Raw genomic sequence first — 24,567 nt, 5'->3', positions numbered from 1 at the left:
ACATGCACGTGTAAGCACGTACTAGAACTTCCAGTATACATACGTGTGTATTTCTCAAAATAGCTAGTGTGTGCAAGTGCACATGTTGGCCTTTTGAAAATAATTAATCTACCTATCGAAACTGATTGACAAAAGTCGCAAGAACTGAGTATTAAGAAAATTAATCGGATTAGTGATAAACAACATTTATCGCAACATGCATTTGTCATGTGCATGCGACATGTTTTTTGTTCCTATCCCACTTATATCATTTTTCTTTAAGGTTTCTAGTGAGGCAAATTAGTCATATACACATGTTTCACGAGAAAAGTTGATAGTAAAAACCAAGATATACTAAATATAGCATTATGGATCCTAAAATCAAAAAATGATATAATCCAAGAGCATAACACAGATGGTATAAGTTGAAAATAGAAAAAAAAATCTCTATGCCATCATCCACCTTCACTCATTTTGTGCACATGGGTGATCACTGTCTTCCTTGGCCACCACAAAACATAAGATAAGGTACTTGAGATATAAGAAAAGGGAAAGGCATACCATTCATCAGCTTCGATTGTTGATCCAATCCATGCAGCTTGAGCTTCATCATATTGTTTTCGGTTGTAAGCCCATCAGTAGCTCAGCATTGCATTCAAGGTCCGACAGGTCCGCCATCTTGCGCTGATTACCTCTTCGTGCAGTACTCCGGTTTCCAGTGATCCTGCAAATAAATTTAACAAGAGCATATAGTAGTTAGCCCTGTGCTAATTAAAGTAGTTTTAAGATTCAAACATTTTCTTTGATGAGATACCCGCGGACGCTTCTGGGATTTGTCAGCACAAGCCTGATAGAGCCTTCTCCCCATGATCTTGGTAATCTCATCCTATGCTAAAATTTATTCTTAGAAAATAGGTCAATATTTTAACGATCCCGGGATCCCTCCCTATAGCTGCGATCTCTCCCAGATGTAGTCCAAAGCTTCCTACTTCACACTAGCATCCTACTTCACATGGGCCTAAAAGTCAAAGAACAAGAGCGACTACAACACGGGTAGAGAAGTGGAGTAAAAACAAGTTAACTGTGATCTGAGCTGCGACTTAAGGGCAAATAATTCGAGGTTCCTGTTGCGCCCAAGCATGGAAGTTGTATTTGCATTTGTAGATGACATTGTGGACAGGTGTGTTGACCTTGGAAATAATCTGCTAGTTTATTTCTTTCCTGGGAAGAAATGTCGATATTTTCTGTCAACAGAAACACTATGAGGAGCTTATTCACCATGATCTGCATCTCTTCGTTAGAAAATATCTCTTGGACCATCATACTTCACAAGATCTAAGCAAAGAGCAATGTGCCCCATACATGTTGCGCGCCAGTAATGGAGAAGGGAGGTTCTGAACATGCAGAAACATGCGTTCCTCATGTAATATAAGGATATAAGCTAGGGACATGTGACTGATAGAATATGTGAGATACACAGTAACTAGAAGATTTAAATATATATAATATAAGAAGACAAATAGCTTGTCATTGTTCTATCACAAAGTATTATATATATATAGGCATGAACTATGTGTAGTTCAACCTCCATCCAAGTATGTATGAGAAGATAATGCACTACATCCAACAATATGTCCTCGGCATATCCATACAACAAGAAAATGGCAGATAGTTCCACCAAACATAAATATTTGTATACATCCCATATGGTTTCCTGCTTGTACTTTTCATTTGAAATCACCATGAAAATGTCTGGTGAAATAATCACTGCTCCCCTTGTGGTTGCTGAGATTGTTGGAGTAGTGTCAGGCGTTGGACTTCAGCAGATAATGTTTCATTCAGATCTGTATACAAAAATATGAACATACTTAACTTAGTGACTGGACTGCGTAAAAAAGAACAATTTCCTATATATGATCCACAGAAACAAATTACATCCTAATGTCGAGTAAATAACTGGGGGGGGGGGGGGGGGGGGGGGGCTAGCTAGAGTTTGAAATCAGAAACTTAATTACCATGTCTAATAGTCCTGCTGACAGATTGTGGCCAATCAAAGTTATCAAAATAAGCCGATAAAATGTCAACAAGTTTTCAAATGAAAAAAAAGAAATAGTTACCTTATCAAATGGAAGCAGAAGTATGTTTTTTTTTCTTTCAATGGTGACAATATAGAAAACTTTGTAACACCCAAGCTATTACAAATTAATTTTTTAAGTCCGTAGAAAAGGTTCAGAATACCCTCCTGAGGATTGAGGAAAATAACATATTTATTATGTAAAGAGAAATAGTAATGTGAGTCTTCAGTATAACATATGGATCGTAACGTCCAACAAGGATATAATCAAGAACCATAAACATATATATTACAATTTCACAATAAAAAATCTGTATGTCATCATACATCTCCAGTCACTTTGTTCATAAATAAGTTCTGTTAGCTTGTATTGCACAGTGGTGATCACTGTTTTCCTTTGCCACAACAAGAACATATGATAAGTTATTTGAGACGTATGAAAAGTGAAAAAGCATACCATTCCTCAGCTTGTATTGTTGCTCCAATTCTTGCAGCTTGAGCTTCATCATATTGTTTTCAATTGTAAGCCCTTCAGCTGTACTCTACAAACAAGTATATGAAAGAAATAATAAGATGATTGTATAAAACATCAATTTATTATGTAATTCTTAACATAAATAAGTTTTTTTATCAAGCTTTTGCATAAGATGATTGTATAAAACACCAATTTATTATGTAATTCTTAACATAAATAAGTTTTTTTATCAAGCTTTTGCCTTTGTATTCAGCACCAATGTGTCCTAGCTCTCTGGTTGATGGCTGCATTAATTTGAAGTTGGGCATTTTATGCCTTTTTCCGTAAATGATTCTCTGCCAAGTTATGGATGATCCACGAGATCAAGAATTTTTAAAATCTCATTTGTACGTTCATGAACTCTGAAGTCTAATAAAACGGTTCTGATCACTTAATTAATTATAAAATATTTACTTCTTGAGTGAGAAATAGCAAAGCAAGCAGAACATCTTCCAATGATATTACAAACCTTCATCGACTCCACTCGTGCAGATAGTGACTTAGTCTCCTGCTGCAGATGCTCGGCCTTGCTTTCAAGGTCGGACAGGTACGCCATCTTGCGCTGCTTACCTCTTTGTGCAGTGCTCCGGTTTCGAATGATCCTGCAAATAAATTTCGCACAAGAACGTACACACATTTGTTAGCCCTAGCTTGCTAGTGCTAAAGTATTTTTCAAGAGTTAAACATTTTCTTTGATGATCAGATCTAAAAGAAGAATGGACAAACTGCTGGATCATATGATATACCTCCGGACGGCTTTCGGATCTGTGAGCACATTCTCTGCTAGGGTCTTCTCCCCCCTGATCACGGTAATCTCGTCCTGGGTGAATAAGCCATCAGCAAAATCTGCCACAAGGGGAGCATCTCTGCCATCCTTGTTCCTAGGCCGGCCACGGCTGCTGCTTCCAGCACCTGATCCTCCCCAACCCGGCCCGGGAGAAGGTAGCGGCGGCAGCATCGGCTTCTGCATCCAGGTCGATGAGCTACCGCTGCCGGTATTCGTACCCAACTGAGCAAGGGCAGGGTGTGTGCTGAATGTGAGTGGTACTGGTGGGCAGGCAGCTTGGATGGCATTCGTGTTGCTGGAGAAGGAGGGCTCGGGCATCCACGTCGATGCGCTGGGGTGCCTCCCCAGCAGAAACGACCAGTCCAAAGGCTGGTTGTTCATCCTCGCGTGACCAGCGATGGGGAGCGAGTTCCATGCGAGCGGTGGGCAGTGGACTCTTCCGTTGCTGTTGTTGCCGATGTCGCCAGAGGAGTTGAGGCTGTCCAGATCCATGTGCTGGAGGCTGACGATGACCGCGTTGTCATTGCCCACAAGCGAGATGCCCTGCGGAGCGGCACCGAGGACGTCTTCAAGTTCCCTCGTCGTCTCCGAAGGTGGGGGGGCGCAGGACGGTAGCGCCAGCTCGTCGTCCACAGGCGGGATGAGCTCCAGAGCGGCATAGACGTCGTCTTCAAGTTCCACCGTCGTCGTCTGCAAAGGTGGTAGGGTGGGTGGTAGGGGTGGAAGCGCGTACTCATGCGACGACGCCTGACCGACGGAGGAGCTCGACAGAGGCTGCGTGCTGGTGGGCGCCATCACGCTAGCCGCGTCGAGCGAGGACGCGAAGGTGCTGTCTCCGCTGCTTCCGTCAACCCCACGGACCGACGTGGGATCCATGGCCAGAGGCGACGGCGGTGGCATCTGACAGTAATCGGAGAGTGCGCCCTGCGGCTGCAACAAGGTGGAATTCCCTCCCAGTCCCAGGCCGTCGGCACCACCACCCAACGCATGAGCTTGAGATAGTGGCGACGAGGGGCGCTGGTGGGACGAACCGGCCACTTCCCACCCGGATCCGGACATGCTCCTCTGATACAAGTGCCACGCCTGCAAGGCGGCGCTTCCTCCGACGCTGTCGACGCCATGCCCCGACGCTCCGGCGTCAGATAGCATCGACGGCGGCATCTGGTATGAGTAGGAGGACGAACCGGCTGTGGATCCGGATCCGGATCCGTAGGGAGATGGCTGGGCGGCGAAATGGGTGGCGGCTGGGTTGTGCTGGAACGGCGGGCGCGAGGAGAGGAGGTGGTGGGAGGCGCGGCCGGTGTTGGCGGGGCGGGGGACGGGGTAGAGCGGCGGGAGGAGGCGGCGGCGGCTGGTGGCGGAGTCGTCCTGCTGCTTGTTCTCCATAGGGAAGGAAGGACGGCGGCGCTAGGGGCAGTAGGGTGGGTTTTGCCGGCGGCTGCGAGAGGAGTGTCTGCGCGTGAGATGCCAGGCAACGGGAGCGAGTGCGGGCGGGGGCTTTGTCAGGTCCCGATTTATTTGGAAAGGAGCGGGAACGAAAAGTTGGGAGTAGGGTTTCAGAGAGAAAACACGCGCGTTTCTGTTTCTCGAGTGACACGGATGGGCCGCGTCAGGTCAGGCCTCCACGCGCTTCCAGCCCATGCCTGCTCCTGGTGCCGTATCTCTTGTAATCTCTTGTGAAACAAATATGGTAAGTTGTTAACTTTTACTAAAATGAAATAGAAAGTTGCTAACTGGCCCGCAATAAAAAATGGTAAGTTGTTAACACCCGGCCGGCTCCATTCTGGCACCATCACTGGCAAAAAAAAATCATTTTTTTTCAAAACGAAACCAGATACAACATCCACATTCGTTCCAAAAGAGAGGGGGAAAAAGATAAAGGTATTCAACATCCTTAGGCGTTGTTTGGATAGTAGAGATTAGCGTTAGGATTATAGAAAATGAGTTTTTAGCCGATTTTTAGGAAAATCCGTTTTAAGTTTGTTTTTGCGAATAATCAGTTTATAAAAAGCTAGGTTTGGTTAGAAAATTCGAAAAACTGGTCCGCCCAGTTCCTTGTTTGGATACCCACGATCATTAGCTGTTTCTATTCCCATTCTCCTCGCGTGACTCCGTGAGTGACTCACACTTTCCCCAATCCAAGCTCAGGGAGATGCTGCTCTTCTCTGATTCTTCCTCCGCTCCCTGACACCGCTGCTCCCTCGTCTTGCCCGTGGAAGATTCTGCTCGCGGACGCCGGCTAGAGCGCGCCTCCGCCCCCTGATGTCGATTGCCGCTAGACTCCCAGGTCGCCAGGTACACGCCGCCGGTGCGGACGCCGGCTACTGCGCGCCTCCGCCGGTCCGCCCCTTTGAACTGCTAGGTTGCCAAGCCTACTACGCTTCGTCCACCGTTGGCCCCGCACAAGCTCTACCCAGCGAGCGGTCCTGCTTCAGGTCAACTCACAGGCCCTGCCTCCACTCAACGCCGGCCATGCAGGCTGCACGGAAATCAGCCGTTTTACCATTGGACCGGTGGCGCCTGGGGCAGCAGGCTGCACGGAATCACAAACAGCAGAATTGGCGCTAGCTGAGTTTGTTGAGGAAAAGACGGGGACGGAGAAAAGCAGTTGCATCCGTATATACTAATCACGTTTGAAAACGAGTAATACTCGTTTTCCCATAAACCCGGAATTCTGGATGTTTGAGAAACGAGTTACCTATATCCGTAGTGTTGTTAGACGAGCCAAACAAAATTTTGTACGGTTAGGCAGTTTCTTTGGCTTACGTAGATCGCATTCTCTATATTTCTCTTGTCCAAACAACGCCAGCCTTCTTCAGGCGGCTAAACATCTCGGCTAGTCAAGACTAGTGCAGCAACCTCAAAACACACAAGTTAAAAAGAAAACAGACAACAATCCAAGCCAGCTCCAATCCTCGGCACGTCACCAACCACTTCTTTTTCCAGAACTGGCCCTTGATGACATGTATTTCATCCGGATGCTCCGTCCAGAATTCCATGCTTGCGATGCCGCCCAACAAGGAGAAGCTAGAGTTTCTCCTGTAGAAGAAATAGAGAGCAAAGATTGGTGGAATTGACGATGTATTGCTCAAGCCTCATCGGCATATATATAGGAGTACATGGTCTGCTTAGAGTATAAGATAAGCTAGAATAATTCCAAGTTTATCCTATATTTCCTATCTAATCACGATACTCAACATTCCTCGCAGTTACAATGGTAGCGACGCAGACGGTAATACTGAAGAAGAATCAGAAGGTCCCCCCCCCCCCCCCCCCCCGCCCCTACAGTCGTAAGTCTTGAAGCGTCACGGAAGTCATGGATGGAGTGAAAACCAAAACGAGGTTGCTCAAACAAGGCGAGAGCCCTTTGTGCTGTTGTCAAGGTAGCCGAGAGCGTAGGTTAGTGTAGGCGTGGTCGAGCTAGCAATGCTAGGGACGCCGTGGTCGACCTAGCAATGCGAGGGACGACGTGGTCGATGGCGAGTCGGGGTGGCCAGTGTCGATGTAGCTGCCATGAAGCCGCGGGCGCAAGGAGCGCCGAGTTAGTCATGGGCGCAGTGTTGCGCCAGGAAGAAGGTGTTGACGAGGCGTCACGCCGGGTTTGCCAAGCCTGGGGACACGCCGTGGACGAAGGCACGCATAGGTGTTGCCAGCACCAGGCATGCATAGACGAACGAAGTCGATGTTGATGAGGAGCCGCACCAGGGACACGTCGTAGACGAAGGCATGTGTCAGTGTTGCCAGCATCGGGCATGCATAGAAGAGGACCTACATGAGTTGTACGCCATGTCAGAGGGACTAGCAGAGGAGGACTCAATGACGGTTGCGGCGCCAGTCGATGTGGGGTAGAAGGTGCTGATGTCGACTGTGGTTGTCGAAGTAGATGAAGTGGTCGGGGAAGATGACGGCCACGCTGGCGATGAGCTGGTGCTGGACGAAGACGAAGAGGTGGATAGTGATATAGTCGGCGGAACTAGAGACAGCTCGTGGGAGGCCACATCGGTCACAGGTATGAGCGGCGCGGCGGTGCTCGAAGTAGGCGAGGAAGACCCGACAGTGTGACGACCACCATGGGTAGACACTGGCATTCACGCGCCTAGGGAGGCGGCATGGCACATACCACATAGAAGAAGTCGATGTGCGGGGACGATGTAGTGGACTGCATGCTGCGACGCTATGGCTCGAAGAGGCGATGCTGCGGTAGCATGCGGATCAGTGCATCCACGGGGAGAACCATAGTGCGGCGACCCATTGATCGGTCTGTGGAGAGGCGCAATGGAATCGGGGACGATCTTCACAAGACCTGTGAAGGCACGCGCAAGCGATTGGCCAAGTCGGTCGCGCGGCGTGGATGGGACGGAGCGCAGGTGGGCAGCTAATCAATCCAATCGCGCGCAGGTGGGCAGCTAATCAATCCAATCGCGCGTAAGGTCGAGAACGCCGCTTGGTGATGAAGGGGCCGAGTCATGCCCGAGGAGACGCGCGAACGGTCAGTGTGTGCGTGTGGCCCATGCCGGGACAGGGTGCGGAGCAGCCCAGCACAAACGCAATCGGCTAACGCGTCATGTGTGTGGCAGCGCTAGGGCCCAACGTCCTGATGGAGCTGAGGAGGATGGAGGTTGATTGAGGATCGCAATCCAATCATGGCGACGATGACCGATGCAGAGCGGCAGGCAAACGGACACGTGGACTACGGCCATAGGTCGTCGCGTGTCATGCGAGGGCGCCGTGTCGAAAAAGAGGCCGGTGGAGTCAACGCCAAAGTCGGAGTATAGGCACGAGAGGGTCAATGGGCGGCGGCGGGCGACGCAAACAGATCATAGATCGGAAAACCAAAATATAAGAGTTCATCATGATGGTCGGCATGAGAGAGAAAAACCCGGATCAGGGATTGGGAAAAAGACTCTCCAGGGTAGCCGATCAATATGACCGGCGGACGAACCTTAGGTACAAGGGGAGCGGCCCCCAGTAGCGATCATGGAGAACGACCGCCCCAGGGGCGGCGCGGTGCGGAAGCGGCGGCAGCGGCTAGGGTTTTCGATCGAGGTTAGGTTGATACCATATAGAAGAAATAGAGAGGGCGATTGGTGGAATTGATGATGTATTGCTCAAGCCTCGTGGGTGTATATAGGAGTACATGATCTTCTTGAAGTATAGACAAGCTAAAACAATTCCTACTCTATCCTATATTTCCTATCTAATCACGATACTAAACATCCACGCACAGTCACAACGATAGCAATGCGGGCAGTGAGACTGGAGAAGAATCTGAAGATGATCCGAAGGTTAAGATAGCGTGTCTTTCTATTCCCTTGATCAGCCTGGTTCCAACTCCAGGGGAATCTCAGTTTTTTTAAAGAAGTAGTCTCTCCAGCTAGTGGTTCTTTCAGCAATGTCATCCAATCCCCTCGATAACATATTATCTGACTCCACACTAGTTTAACATATACTCTCTCTGTAAATTAATATAAGAGCGTTTAAATCATTAAAGTAGTGATCTAAACGCTCTTATATTAGTTTATGGAGGGAGTATCTAGAAACAACTGTTAGACGCTAGTGCATTTCTAGTATTCCACAGTTCCCATAGAACTGCAGACGAAACTTGATTTAAATGAAAAAAGAATTGTTGCACAACCATGGTGAAGCAAGAGAAGTGAAATCACCTATCCACCAAAAAATATATGCTTCACATCCCTCCATGATAGACTGGAGCAATTTGTTTGCAAATGAGGTTTTTGCAAACCTCCCCTCCAAAGGATATCACAAGCCGTGATTTTATTTTGAGATAATAGCCATAAAAATCTCTAAACTCTAGGTGGATTTTTTTAATTCCACAAATAGGAAGAAAAGCAACTTGTATTCCCCTAAAATTCAGAATAGGATGAAGAGATCTATATGAGTACACTCCCTTGGATTCATATTGCCAGATTAGAGAGTCCTCCTAGTCAATGAAAGAAACACTTTCAGTTATAGTTTTTAATTCAAACCATTGAACCATTAGCTCATCTGAAAAGTTCTGCAAAAGGTACACTTAAGTTTGTCACCATGTCCAATAACTCATGCGTAGTTTTATTTTCCTCATTCACAATTCAATACATATCCCAGAATGTTGCCAGGGGAGTTTCCGAACCAAGTATCCTCTTAAAACCTGATGGATTTACCATCACCTACATGCCATTTATATCCAAACTTAACTACATATTCATAGCCCACATCATACATTTTAAAAACTATGAGAGATGTGGATCATAGCAGCAAAGTATGTTTGGACTCCTAGAGTTATACGTGTGATCTATCACTTTCCTCCACAAAGACTCTTTTCTGAATATATATCTTGACTCAAGACCCTAACAGGCAAATATTAAGGTCCTGAAGATTAAACAAATACTATTTTCTCATGCAGACTGGAGGTCAATTAGCTAAATGAATCTTATGGTCCCCTTCACTATCATTCTAGAGACAATTAGCAAGTTGGGAATTAATTAGGTTCACAACCCACCTAGGGAATTTGAAAAAAGACCACATGTAGATATGTATGCTTACCAAGCAACTATTAACCAAAGTAAGACTACGTAGCAAGGAGAGTAACTTTTTGTTAGGAAACATAGTAGAAAACTAAAAAATTCGCACCTACCATCACCCAAGATCAATATGAAGATGTATAACAGGTTGGGATCACGATCATTACCGTCACCGAGTAGCAGCGGAAGAAGAACATGTTGATGTAGATCGTACTTGGAGTCCCTCGTACCGCCCCCAAACAATCCCTCGAACCGAAGAACGAAAGCACGTCCACTCTACTTGGTTGCAAGCATGCAACCTTCACGATACGACATCACTTCGCCGTCCACAGCTAATTGTCACCGGAGAATTAAAGGGATGAGATTAGAACCACACAGGGCTTCTAACTATGAGGACAAGAGGATTAGCCAAGCTCTGATTAGTCAACTAGAACCAACTAGAACAAGAACTAGAAGAACTAGAGGAGGCTCCAAAAATTGTGTATCTAATAGAGCAAAAAACCCTACATATATAGGTTGGAGAGGAGGAGAGGGCAACCACCAAGGAGGGAAAGTCCCTCTTTGGGGCGCCGTCCAAGGGGGAGGAGTCGGGCCCCCTATATGGCAAGGGGGGTGCAACTTCCTTATGGGCCCTTGTGGCCCATAACTCCTTCCACCTCTTGGCCTTTTAAGGCCCGTTGATATTTAAATTAAATATAAAATGTCTTAAATACCTCTACACCATTTTATATATTTTTAACAACTCTAGAAAAAAATTCACCTATATATTATTTATCGGTAATACCTGGTATTACCCAATACTCACCTAAACCCTTCCAGTGACCCCGAAACGCTTCTGGATCCTCTCAGAACTATTTTGAATATTCATGAAATAATTCCACAAATATATTCTCATGACTCCTGTCCTACTAACACTCAAAAGATCGTTATTGCCTTAAGCTTGTGACCCCGTAGGTTTGGTGACTCACAGACATGGGCGAAACCATTCGTCCAATGACCGACATCAGGACCGTGGACGTCCGTATCGGTCCCTGTGAGTACACGAATGATATTCGAGTGAACGTTTGGTTATCATGCATTGTTCCCTTTTCTTCATGATATTTTACAAAATATGGGATGCATCGGTATCCTCATGAGTCATCACCATGCTCACTATACTGAAATCATCGTTATCGGTTTTATTCTTTTTTCTCGTTATTGTATTTTGTGATCCCCATGACTAAGTCATGTGTGTCTAGCCAAACGATGATTGATGCCGTCACATCAAGAGGGTCCTAAGAATATCTCTCCATCGTTAGAGGAGTAAATCCCACTCTCGAGCTATCCGGTCACTTGTCAAACTTTCCAATGAACCTGTAAGTTGTCCTTATGATCACCATGTTACAGGTGACATTTGAGCAACCCCAACGCTTATCATACGGTAAGAAGTGACCGCAATACTCCCATGGTCTAAGGAGTAATATCACATGTTAACACTCCATGTTATTACAATTGAATAAAGACGATATTAATCCAGTTCACAACAAACAAGTTTGGGTCGATTCAATATGATTGTTCTTCCAATCTTATAATCTCAATGTGTTTTAGGATCATCATTACACTTAACGATATCCTAAGATCCAAAAAATGTGATCACCAGCAACACTTGAGCTAGTCTTAGAGGCGAGACCAGGAACCTTTCGTTTACCATTTATCATTCCACACCTGCATATGACTTTTCCACTGAATCGCATATTTCAGGATCATAGCAGTTATAGAATAGAATATAAACTCTTAATTATGAATATGGAAATATAATAATACAAATATTATTGCCTCTAGGGCATATTTCCAACAGTCCCCACTTGCACTAGAGTCAATAATCTAGTTTACATAGTCTCTTTAACACCTATAGATATCTGGTGTTGCTCATGCTTTGCTCGTGGTAGAGCCTTCGTTATCGGGTCTGACACATTCAAATCCGTGTGAATCTTGATAATCTTCACATAACCTTCCTCAACAAATTGTCGGACAATGTGTCTGGTCTTCATGTGTGATCTTGGTTCCTTTGCTTGAGCAAGGGCACCACTATTATCAAAGTAGAGAGGCATCGGATTCATCACACTTGGGACAACACCAATTTCATCTTGATCCAGAACGCCTCCTTTGAAGCTTCCAAAGTTGCAATATACTCTGCTTCTGTCGTGGAATCCGCAATAGTGTTCTGTTTGAAACTCTTGCAAACAACCGTACCACCATTAAGTGTAAAAACATAACCTGATTGAGATTTATAGTCATCTATATCTGTCATGAAGCTAGCATCAGTGTAACCATTTACAACGAGTTCTTCATCTCCTCCATAAACAAGGAGCATATCCTTTGTTCTTCTAAGGTACTTAAGAATATTTTTTACTGTTGTCTAGTGAGCCACTCCTGGATCACTCTGGTATCTTCTACTAACAATTAGTGCATAAGAAACATCTGGTCTTGTACAAATCATAGCATACATAATGGAGCCAATAGCATAGGCATATGGTACTCCACTCATTTGCACTCGCTCATCAACTGTCTTTGGACATTGATTTTTGCTAAGTGTTACACCACGTAACATTGGGAGAAATCCTTTCTTTGCATTCTCCATTTTAAACCTCTTTAAAACCTTGTCAATGTACGTGCTTTGGCTTAGTGCTATTAGACGTCTTGATTTATCTCTATAGATCTTTATGCCCAATGTATATGCAGCTTCACCTAAATCTTTCATTGAAAACACACCTTCAAATAGTCTTTTATTGTACCAAGATACTTAGTATCATTCCCAATCAATAATATGTCATCTACGTATAATATTAGAAATGCTACAAAGCTCCCACTAAACTTCTTGTATACACAAGCTTCTTCATCATTTTTAATGAATCCAAACTCTTTTACAACTTCATCAAAACATTGATTCCAGCTCGTTGATGCTTACTTCAAACCATAGATTGACCTTTGAAGCTTGCATACCTTTCTGACATCCTTTGGATCAACAAAACCTTCTGGTTGTATCATGTATACATCCTCTTTTATATTTCCATTTAGGAAAGCAGTTTTGACATCCATCTGCCTCCACCATATCCATCCTCTTTTAGATTTCAAAAGCAGATTTCTATTGTTCCTACTACCTCCACCACTCCCACCACCTCCGCCACTTCCACCATTCCTATCCTAGTCATTAGCATCGTCTGTAACAACATCAATACTCCTATATCCCCATGTTATCATTTTGGGGGATATGGACCTCTACAGATATTTGAATTTGAACTCTACACCTCATTTTAACTCTAATCACCTCAAAGAGACATTGGAACATTTTCTGCCAATGCACATCAAGAAGTAGATCAAAAGCAGACACCATTTGATCTAGGATAGACTATTCACACCATTTAGGTAGCAACTTCTTAGTTGGATCCAAGTTTTAGTCAATTCCTCAAAGTTTTCTAGCTCTTCCTTCCAGACACACAAAACATGCATGCTTGTATACACAATGATGTTTCCATCTCATGAGCCGGGCATCATCAAGTAGCTGGCATCAGCATAGAGCATCACCCACCCGATGCCAATATTTCTAGAAAAATGAAGTGCTTCAGATCAGGCTATAGCTTCAGCCTTTAGGGGGTCGCCAAAGAGTTCAAACATGCCCGCCCAAGCTCCATGTATTATTGCCGACATAGAGCCCCAGATTCCTATAGCTTGCACAGTAGGCATTGTATCTCTTTGTGTGTGTGTGCGCGCGCGCGCGCTGATCTACACATACACACATTTACAAGAGATTGAATGTGAATGCGCCACACATGCAAGTATATATTTATGATCAAAGATCAACCAACCTAGATATGTAACTACATCAAACATGGTCCCCGAAGATGAAGGGTGAAGCAGTACAATAGAGATAAGTATTTCCCTCAGTGAGAACAAAGGTTATCGAACCAATAGGAGAATCAAACAAACCCTAGTGAACAACACCTGCACACACAAAAGCAAATACTTGCACCCACCGCGGGCAAGAGGGTTGTCAATCTCCTTGAACTCGTTACTTGCAAGGATTAAATCTTGTATAGGTAGATAGATAAATTACAAAACAAAATAAATAATAAATAAATTGTAGCAAGGTATTTTTGGTTTTAGTGATATGATTAAAGTAGACCCGGGGCCATAGTTTTCACTAGAGGCTTCTCTCTCGAAACAATAGCATACTCTGAGTAAACAAATTATTGTTGGGAAATAGATAGAAAAACTCATAGTTATGACGTATTCATGGTAATGATCATGTATATAGGCAAGTACACTGTCTCTTGCCTGAATCTACTACTATTACACCAGCAATTGACCGCTATCCATCAAATATCTATGGTATTAAGGTCATGACAAACAGACTAACACTTTAAGGAAGATGACATGATGTAGATAAAGTAAACCCAATAAATATGAATAAACCCCGTCATTTTACCCTAAATGGAAACAATACAATGTGTGTCTCGCTACCCCTTTTGTCACTGGGTGAGGACACCGCAAGATTGACCCCATCACAAAGCACCTCTCCCCTGAAGATAAATCAATCTAGTTGGCCAAACCAAACGGATAGATCGGAGAGAAATACAAAACTATAACAATCATGCATAATAAAGTTCAGAAAAAGACTCAATTACTTTTAGTGATAATTTGATCATAAACCTACAATTCATTGGATCCCAACAAAGACATCACAAAATAAGATTACGTCGAATAGAACTCCAACAAGATCGAGGACAACATTGTATTAAGATCAAAGAGAGAGAAGAAGTCATCTAGATACTAGCTATGGACCCATAGGTCTGTGGTGAACTACTCATGCATCATCGGAAGACGGCAAGGATGATGTAGAAGCACTCCATGATTGAGTCCCCTTCCGGCAGAGTACATAAAAGGCCTCCAGATGGGATCACGAAAGAACAGAGGCTTGATGCGGCGGAAAAAGTGTTCCGGTTGGCTCTCTGTTGGTTTGGGATAGAGGTGGAATCAGGTCAAACGAAGTTGCATGGGAGTCATGAGTTCACGAGGCCTGCCCTGTGAGCGCGTGGCTCTCCCGTAAGTCTTTTGGCCTCCTCCCGAACCTTCTAGGGTCCCTTTCTGTCCTGAAAAAATCACCGTAAAGTTTCATCGTGTTTGGGCTTTGTTTGGTACTAGTTTTCTGAAAATCCAAAAAACAAGCAAAAATACAGAAACTGGCACTGGGCACTGGGTTAATAGGTTAGTCCAAAAAATGATATAAAATAGCATATAAATGCATATAAAGCATATAGGTAATATAATGGCATGAAATAATAAAAAAATATAGATACATTGGAGACGTATCATCCCCCTTCCCCTCGTCCAACCTATATATACTAGAGGATTTCGCACTTTTGGATACACAAGTTTTGGAGCCTCCTCTAGTTCTAGTTGATCCAGTTAGAACTAGACCTAGATCCTCTAATCCTCATAATTATAAGGCCAGTATGGTTCAAATCTCCTCCCTCTAGTTCTTCGGCGATGATTAGCTCTGGACGGCAAAACACTGTCAGATCGTGAAGACCGTACGCTTGCAATCTAGGGAGAGGTTGTGCTTTCGATCTTCCGTTTGAGGGACTATTCCTGGACAGTTTGAGGGATCGTTCATCTATGGTTCGAGGGAGACCAAGTACGATCTACACCGATTCATCTTCTTCCGCTGCAAATCGGAGTCGGTAACGATCTAATCTAAACCATTTATTGCATCTTTATAGTGTTCTTCTTTGATCGTAGGGCGATTTTTTTTTGTTTTCTACTACTTTTACCAACAGTGTGCACCTTTGAATGAGAAACAATCTTACTGAAGGGAGTTTTGAGTTCTATGCAAAAAATCATTTTCTATATTTGGAGTGCCATAAATGGGTTTTTTGTGAAGAACCCTATGAAATATTTGTTGCAAAATGGCACCAGTTCATTGAAAAAAATATTAGACCATATTTATGTACAAATAATCAAAGGGATATGTGTCCAAAGGTTTCCATCCACCTCTCATCAAAACCGCAATTTTTTGTCGATTCAGCTAGAAGCGGGTCAAATTTAAACTACATGTCCTAGATAGTTTGTTCATGATTTTTTGAAAAAATATTTTTAGGTACATAAGTAGCTAGTTCATCAGACATCAACCGAGAGTTTCGTAAGATTCAACCCTTATCTATGAATAGTCATACCGTCAATTTTGACCACATTTTGAAACCGTCATAAGAAATAAATAATAAATAAAAAAATGGAAAACCTTCACATTGTGTCATTATATGTCACCTAGTTTCCAAGAAAAATAACCAACTTGAACTAAAGCAAATATGTTTAAAAAGTGTTCTCACAAATGTGTTGGGGAATGCAGTAATTTCAAAGTTTTCCTACACACGCAAGATCCATCTAGGTGATGCATAGCAACTAGAGGGGGAGAGTATGTCTACGTACCCTCGTAGACCAAAAGCGGAAGCGTTATGAAACGCGGTTGATATAGTTGAACGTCTTCGCGATCCAATCGATCAAGTACCGAATGTACGGCACCTCCGCGATCTGCACACGTTTAGCTCGGTGATGCCCCTCGTACTCTTGATCCAGTTGAGGCCGAGGGAGAGCTTCGTCAGCACGACAGCATGATGATGGTGATGATGAAGTTACCGACGCAGGGCTTCGCCTAAGCACTACAACGATATGACCGAGGTGGAAATCTATGGAGGGGGGCACCGCACATGGCTAAACAATCAACTTGTGTGTCTATGGGGTGCCCCTCTCCCTCGTATATAAAGGAGGGGAGGAGGAGGGCCGGCCTCAAGGGGCGCGCCCAAAGGGGGGATTCCTACTCCTAGTAGGAGTAGGTTTCCCCCTTTCCTAGTCCATGTAGGAGAAGAAGGAAGGAGAGGAGAGGGAGAAGGAAAGAGGGGGGCGCCGCCCCCTTCCTAGTGCAATTCGGACCAGCCCATGGGGGGCGCGCGGCCATCCCTTGAGGCCCTTCTCTCCTTTCCCGTATGGCCCATTAAGGCCCGCTACTTTCTCCGGTGAATTCCTGTAACTCCCCGGTACTCCGAAAAATACCCGAATCACTCGGAACCTTTCCGATGTCCGCATATAGCCTTCCAATATATCGATCTTTACGTTTTGACCATTTTGAGACTCCTCGTCATGTCTGTGATCTCATCCGGGACTCCGAACAACCTTCGGTACATCAAATCACATAACTCATAATACAAATCGTCATCGAACGTTAAGCGTGCGGACCCTACGGGTTCGAGAACAATGTAGACATGACCGAGACACATCTCCGGTCAATAACCAATAGCGGAACCTGGATGCTCATATTGGCTCCTACATATTCTACGAAGATCTTTATCAGTCAAACCGCATAGCAACATACGTTGTTCCCTTTGTCATCGTATGTTACTTGCCCGAGATTCGATCGTCGGTATCACCATACTTAGTTCAATCTCGTTACCGGCAAGTCTCTTTACTTGTTCCGTAATGCATCATCCCGCAACTAACTCATTACTCACATTGCTTGCAAGTCTTATAGTGATGTGCATTACCGAGAGGGCCCAGAGATACCTCTTCAACAATCGGAGTGACAAATCCTAATCTTGATCTATGCCAACTCAACAAATACCATCGGAGACACCTGTAGAGCATCTTTATAATCACCCAGTTACGTTGTGACGTTTGATAGCACACTAAGTGTTCCTCCGGTATTCGGGAGTTGCATAATCTCATAGTCATAGGAATATGTATAAGTCATAATGAAAGCAATAGTAATAAACTAAATGTTCATAGTGCTAAGCTAACGTATGGGTCTTGTCCATCACATCATTCTCTAATGATGTGATCCCGTTCATCAAATGACAACACATGTCTATGGCTAGGAAACTTAACCATCTTTGATTAACGAGCTAGTCTAGTAGATGCATACTAGGGACACTTTGTTTGTCTATGTATTCACACATGTACTAAGTTTTCGGTTAATACAATTCTAGCATGAATAATAAACATTTATCATGATATAAGGAAATATAAATAACAACTTTATTATTGCCTCTAGGGCATGTTTCGTTCAAAATGTGCAATCATGTATGAAGATTTATGGCGTTCAAGCCAAAGGAACAATGTTGTAGCCACATTCATGGTATAATTTGTTCAAATGATATCATACTGTGCACAAGGGTGCATCTCCGAATGACAAATGATGTTGCCATAAAGAGTTTTCATTTTTGTTTGCACAAAAAAATCATTTTCCATTTCCCGAGTGTGAAAAACAGGTTTTTTGTGAAGAACCTACCAAATATTTGTTGCAAAATGACCACATCAATTTTCAAAAATATTACCATATTTAATTTACAATTGACCAAATGATTGCGTGTCATAAGCTTTCCATCCACCTCTTGTCAAAGTGACAAATTTCTGTTGATTCCTCATAGTTTGAACTACAATTGCCTCATAGTTTGCTCATGATTTGTTTTCAAAAAATGTATTTAGGAACACAAGTATCTATTTCATTACTGATCCACCAAAAGTTTGGCAAGATCCCACCCATAGCTACAGACGGTCATGCCGGCAATTTTGACCACATTTTGAAACACCATACAAAACTGAAATTAAATTTAAAAATGTAAAACATTCGCATTGTGTCAACATTTGTGACATAGTTACTAGGAAAATTAACAAATTTGAAATATTAAAAATATTGTAAAAAAGTGTTCTCAAATATGAGCTAACATCACTAATAGGGAAACATCTAATTATTGGCATTCAACATTGCCCTATAACAGCGTCCGACCCGAGCGCCGCTAGTACAGCGCCGTTGGTAGCAAACCATTAGCACCGTGCCCACCGAACGCGGCTAGTGACCAGCATGCAGCACGTTAGCAGCGTTCACCAGCTGTGTGTCCACCGTATACGCGCTAAGCGCTTTGCGCTTTGTGCTATCGGGGGTGTCCACCGTATACGCGCTGCAGGTTTGCTACAGCGTTAGCAGCGCTCACTGTCCGTCCGGAATGCTGCTAAGTTGTCAATATATTGGACGCGTTTGCTGTAGCCCACACGCTGCTAAAAGTTTTTTTGGGCCAAAATAAATTTTTACGGCAGCCATTGCTGGCGTGGAAGCGTTTGCACAATTTTGGTGGCATGGATTAGGAGTGGATTAGTGAGCTGCTCAGCTCGTTAAGCTCATGCTCGTTACGCAGGTGCTTGTTAAGGCTTAGCTCGTTAAGCTCGTTAAGTTTAACAAGCAGAAAACCCTACTCGGCTAGGTTCGTTAAGCTCGTGCAGGTAGTGAGCGCTCGCGAAAGCTCATTAACAGATTCTGATGTGTTATGGTCTACATGATAAGTGTGTAGATGTGGTTTTCAAGAAGAAAGATGGTGACTACAAAAGAAAATGTACTAGTATGTTGCCTCTTATATAGATCAGATTGAATAGATGGGTTGAGCTGCTGTAAAAAAATTGTCACGTAAGATGAAAATATATGTTGTGTTGTTACTAATGAGCTTAACGAGCTACTCATGAAACTCGTTAGCTTGTTCGTCAAACTCGTTAAGCTTAACAAGCTGAAATCGATGATTGGCTATGTTCATTAAGAAGTGAGCCACGAGCTAAATGAGCCGAACTATCGAGCGCTGGTTATGCTCGCGAGATATGATCTTTTGGTCCAGCCCTAGCATGGATGAAAATTTAGTGCCCTATGTACGTGTTGAACCAAAAAACAGGTCTTTGATTGACCCCTTGAACTATTCTTGTCCATTAGAATTTTACGACAAAACAAAATTAACATTAACTTTTTTCTATCAATGCACGAACTCAGTATCCTACTCTATAAATAGATGTAAATTAGAGATCATCTCTTAGAAAGAGAGAGCTATTCAGTCAATTAGTGTGTTTATAACACAAAACCTCAAGAGTACTTAAAGGATCAAATGACTGACATGTGCGATACATGTGGAACTAGGGTACAACCATGTACCTTTGATCATGAACAAGTGGCTCAATTCTGGGCCATAGTTCTGAATACTCATTGTGAAGGGATGATGAGTCAAAGTATTTTTTTTCATATATGTAGTGGTAGGTATATATTTATACAAGTTTTAGAGTGGTTGGGCTTTTTTAGAACCGTTCGTTGATGTCGATCTAACGGCAGACAAATACGAAGTACTGGGTAGTACTCCGATAAAAGTACGCGAAAGTACTAAAACGAGTGGGGCCGGTACTCGTGACAAGGTGGGGACGCGTTTTAATCTAGGGGCAGTTTAGTCCTAGGAAAATTTGCACGCGCCGCCCCTCTCGTCGAATGAATAACCGCCGCCATGGTGCTACACATTCCATAATTACTCATCGGCGGCTATCTCCTCCCTCTCCTCCATGTCCACCGCAGTCATCTCCTCCTTCTTGCCGCTGCAACTTCGCTCCACTCAGGCAACCCCCCCCCACCCACCCCCACCCCCTCTTCCACGGCAGATCGAGCTGATGGCCGGCGGCAAGAACACCGACTTCGTGCAGATCGCCGGCGGCGACCAGGTCAAGTTGGCCAGGTTGAGGGAGATCCGTTCTTGGTTTGACAACACAAGGCAGATGAGCTGTACGGCAATGGCCACTCTCAAGAATTTGACGAAGAAGGAGAGGGCAAAGCTTTTCCCCCAGCCCGCGCAACCGATTCAGAAGATCGAGATCCTCCTCTGGGCGATGGAGCAGGCCAATTCGTCCAGCGAGTGGACCAGGCGGAGGTGGTGGGCGTTCAGATCCAGGGTAGAGCATCCACTTGATCAGGAACCCACCGTGCACGAGGTGCCGTTGCAGATTCTGCAGCCTCCAACCGAGTCACCGGAGACTTCGAAGCGCAAGATGAGGAGGACAATGGTCGCGACCTCGCTTCCCCGCCGTTCTCCACGCTTCCCTCGCCGCTCTCCTCGTCTGAACGGCGGCGGTAGCTATGTTTAGAGTAAGCTTCCCCACTCCTCATCTTTCTACTGCTCGTGCTTACATCGTGGTGATACTGATCATAATAGTTCAGAGAGGGAAGGCTAGATGGCATTTTAATCTCAATGAATTGCATGAACATTTGAGTACATGGATTTGGAGGATGGATTATGATGTATGTGAACCCTAGGCATCATATGAACCCTAGGAAAAATTAGTAATGTTGTAGTGGTAGACACTGAAATATTTCGGTACACACCGGTAGGCACTGAAATATTTCGTTACTGCCCTAGGCAAAATTTGTAATGTTGTAGTGGTGGACACTGAAATATTTCGGTACACACCGGTAGGCACTGAAATATTTCGTTACTGCCCTAGGCAAAATTTGTAATGTTGTAGTGGTGGACACTGAAATATTTCGGTACACACCGGTAGGCATTGAAATATTTCGGTACTGCCCTAGGCAAAATTTGTAATGTTGTAGTGGTAGACACTGAAATATTTCGGTACACATCGGTAGGCACTGAAATATTTCGTTACTACAATTTCAGTACACACCGATGCACACTGAATTATTTCACTACTGCAGTTTCAGTACACACCGGTACACACTGAAATATTTCAGTACTGCAAATTCTATACAAAGTTGGCATTTTGTCATTTTATGTGTGAATTAATCCATGCATCATATGGCCTAACTTTGTACATGAGTTTGGGTCAATTTCATGTCTATTTATTGTTAAAATTATTGTCATGCCATGAAACACAAGACAAGTCACTGACCCAAGCTTGCAAAGATGCCATATCAATGTTGCTGATATGAAATATGCATGTTTTCACCTAGTCTTGTGTCTGAATTAAAACTGAGCATTTTTTCTTGATGGTATCCATGGATCTAGAACTCCTATGAATTTGCTCATGTTGGATGTTTTGTTCTCCATCATTTGTACTAGCATTCCATGCGATTAGATGGCATGACAAGACCCCTGGCATATTTATTTTCTTGCCTCCAACATCACATGTGTGTTTTGCAGGAAAAAACCTGGAGTTCACCAGGGTGGCTGAAGTTGTGAGGCTGGGAGGCTGATGGTGCTGCTACTGGCTGATCCTTCTTCTTTCAGTTTTTGTTCGTCATTTCTCAAGCCATTGGACCAGTGCTACTTCCCTATGTGCTGTTAATGTATTAAGTAGTTCCTTTGAATTTGTAGTATTAGTTAGTTTGAATGTGGAAGTACCTTAATTTGTAGAAACGAAATGTTGCTATGTATGACCAAGGGTTTCATACCTTAATCTTTGGATAATTAATTATGTGAACTGTTGGATGTGGCGCATAACGAAACGCCTCTACCATTGATACTAGTTCAACATGTCGGTCCAATTAGAGACCAGCCACTACCATATAGAACAGTTAGCATTTCATACTACAACCTGGCACGTACAAAACATCACACAGTGGAAGCACATCCCTAAGCACCTTGCATTGTACAAGGTCTTAGAGACAAGCCTCTACCATATATAACAGTTACCATGTCACACTACAGCCTATAAAACATCACACAGTGGAATAATCATAGCTAGTAGAGCATTAGGTACCAGTTAATAATAGTTGCAATCCATCACAAGCAATAGTACCTAGATATGAGTAGATATAGGTACGGTAATACACGACAAGTACTCGCAAACAAGAGCTAACATAACAAGTTCATTTCAGATTGATACATGGCCCACCGCAGTTCTAAATGAGGTGGATGGTGATCATCATCCTCAAGTCATGGCGACGGGTGTTCGCAACAGTGAGTAGGATGGCCTGTCCTACCCGAAGATTCTTGGCACGAAGGAACTTTTTCCACCCTGCCCTGCTCAAGACAGTGCGACCGTCCGTGTCCACTGCATAGGCACAGCTGGTGATGGAGCCCGTTCTGGTAAGGCGTAGTCCAGCAGCCATGCTTTCTTCGTCCTGGTCGATGCCACAGCTATCAAGTAACCTCTTAGGTAATTTCTGAAAACAGTTGACATGATCATATACATTAGTGGAAATAGCAAAACAGTTGACATGATATATGATCATGTCACGTGCAATTATCAACAAAGCATACACTTGAAGACACATATATCATTGGATTCAACACTGAGCATATATATCATCACATCAGTACACTATACGCCAAGCATCAAATTACTACAGTAATTAGGCATATCATTAGATTACTGCGTACACTAAGCATATCATCGCATATTACTACACTACATGCATGTCATAAAATTCTTCACTAAATGAATTCTAAACTAGGCCTCTCATCACAGTACTACAACATGCATATCATATGAACTACTACACTAACTAAGCATGTATATCATGTAATTACCACACTAAGTAACATACCATGATATGCCGTTTAACATTCGTCCTTGTGAGGCGGGTCACGAATGGCTTCCCTAGGTAGTCTTCACGTAGCGGAAGCATGTCCCAGAGGTTGCCGATTTCCTCGTCGCCCAGTCTGAGTCCTTGGGCATACAGGTATTCAACAAGTGGGTTCTCATCATCATTAGAATCGTCATCATCTGACTCAGCACCATCTTCCTCCTCATGAACTTCATCCTCACTATCCGGAATCAAATTTAGATAGATAACAGAAATCCTAGGCCTATCTTTTCTGAAGGAGAAGCTGATCAATTCACCCCCACTAAGACGGTTGCGGGCGATGAAACGATCCCAATCATCTCCTCCTATCTGGGTTATCTTTCGCCCCTTCTCGACCTGCATAGTGTATGGGCCCCCAAGAGCATCGAAGGTCACGGTGTCTGCGACGAGCTCATTGAATGCTAATCTCACATTGCATGGTACGATCTATGTAAGATAAAAACAAATAACAGACACAATACATTAGTGGAAATAGCAAAAAAACAAAAAGAATGTACTGTCAGAAGGTTCATATAAATTGTTACCGCTGCAAAAACAAAAGAAGGCTGGAAGTAGATGCCGAACAGCGTGGCAGTAGAAAGGCTGGTCCGGCACCGTGAGTTGCAGCGTCCACATTGTGCTTCCTCCATTCTACACAGAACGTGTTGAACTCTAAGTTGAATTGTACATAGTACAATACAAAGATCTTTCATATAATAAATCATAGTGATAACCTATACTGGCAATGGCCAATCAATCTATTTTCTATCATCTACGTAATAAAGCAATGCCAATGACAATGGCAATGCCCGTCTCATCTAAACCTGGGAATAGTTCGGCATCCAAACTAAAACCAGTCCGATCCACAGCACACATCAAAACCAAACCAATCCAGATATTTTCATTTAGAATCTAGACCAAACCGAACTATACATGCTCGTCATCCAACCCAGTCCAAACCGTTTTCAACTTTTGGATTGAATCCAAAGGTTCAAACCATGGACAAAGCCATACGCGAGGGCACGTCATGAATCTAGATCAGACATGGCGTCAAAGCTCGAGAGAGGCGACGAGCTCCGGCCAGCAACAGCGGCTCTTGGATTTGAAGCAGTAGTAGGTGGTAGTGGTGGCTCAAACTAATTGATTGATTTGGTATCAAACCATAGAAACCAAATCAAGATCCAATCCAAAAACTAAGTTTCAGTCCAAACCAATCGGCTCAAATCCGCCTCCGTAGGGAGACGCGGTTGGGGAAGGGAAGAAGAGGGGAGATCTCACGTACTTGCCGGAGTTGGCGGCGGCCGCGCACCGGCAGCGAAGAGAGGGGTCGTCGAGAGATGGCGG

General features: G+C 43.9%; 2 protein-coding genes across 2 annotated transcripts; both read right to left on the bottom strand.

The window, feature by feature from the left end:
* Positions 1 to 1,743: 1,743 nt before the first annotated feature.
* Positions 1,744 to 4,740, bottom strand: LOC147967808 (uncharacterized). Its single transcript, XM_087523257.1, has 4 exons — positions 3,314 to 4,740; positions 3,037 to 3,169; positions 2,511 to 2,595; positions 1,744 to 1,823 (listed from the first exon to the last, which is right to left on the bottom strand). Exons 1-4 carry the CDS (start codon positions 4,738 to 4,740, stop codon positions 1,744 to 1,746), a joined length of 1,725 nt encoding a protein of 574 aa, XP_087379383.1.
* Positions 4,741 to 22,557: 17,817 nt separating this feature from the next.
* LOC147967807 (uncharacterized) lies at positions 22,558 to 23,873 on the bottom strand. The gene is made up of 3 exons (XM_087522554.1): positions 23,769 to 23,873; positions 23,206 to 23,670; positions 22,558 to 22,821 (listed from the first exon to the last, which is right to left on the bottom strand). The coding sequence occupies exons 1-3, from the start codon at positions 23,871 to 23,873 to the stop codon at positions 22,558 to 22,560; spliced, it is 834 nt and encodes a 277-aa protein (XP_087378680.1).
* Between the last annotated feature and the right edge of the window lie 694 nt (positions 23,874 to 24,567).

The sequence above is a fragment of the Triticum urartu genome, chromosome 5A (genome assembly GCF_056163025.1).
Source record: "Triticum urartu cultivar PI428250 chromosome 5A, HENAU_Tu73, whole genome shotgun sequence".
In the NCBI taxonomy this organism is placed as follows: Eukaryota; Viridiplantae; Streptophyta; class Magnoliopsida; order Poales; family Poaceae; genus Triticum; species Triticum urartu.
The sequence above is the reverse complement of the archived record's forward strand: the minus strand, read 5'-3'. Positions and strand labels throughout refer to the sequence as shown.

Excerpts from the sequence above, each read along its gene's own strand:
- LOC147967808 (XM_087523257.1), bottom strand. The coding sequence starts at position 4,740 with ATGGAGAACAAGCAGCAGGACGACTCCGCCACCAGCCGCCGCCGCCTC. Across the intron at positions 2,596-3,036 it reads CACGAGTGGAGTCGATGAAG|AGTACAGCTGAAGGGCTTAC; the intron begins GTTTGTAATATC and ends ACTTGTTTGTAG. Across the intron at positions 1,824-2,510 it reads ACAATACAAGCTGAGGAATG|ATCTGAATGAAACATTATCT; the intron begins GTATGCTTTTTC and ends TTTTGTATACAG.
- LOC147967807 (XM_087522554.1), bottom strand. The coding sequence starts at position 23,873 with ATGGAGGAAGCACAATGTGGACGCTGCAACTCACGGTGCCGGACCAGC. Across the intron at positions 23,671-23,768 it reads CTTCTTTTGTTTTTGCAGCG|ATCGTACCATGCAATGTGAG; the intron begins GTAACAATTTAT and ends TATCTTACATAG. Across the intron at positions 22,822-23,205 it reads ATGTTAAACGGCATATCATG|AAATTACCTAAGAGGTTACT; the intron begins GTATGTTACTTA and ends AACTGTTTTCAG.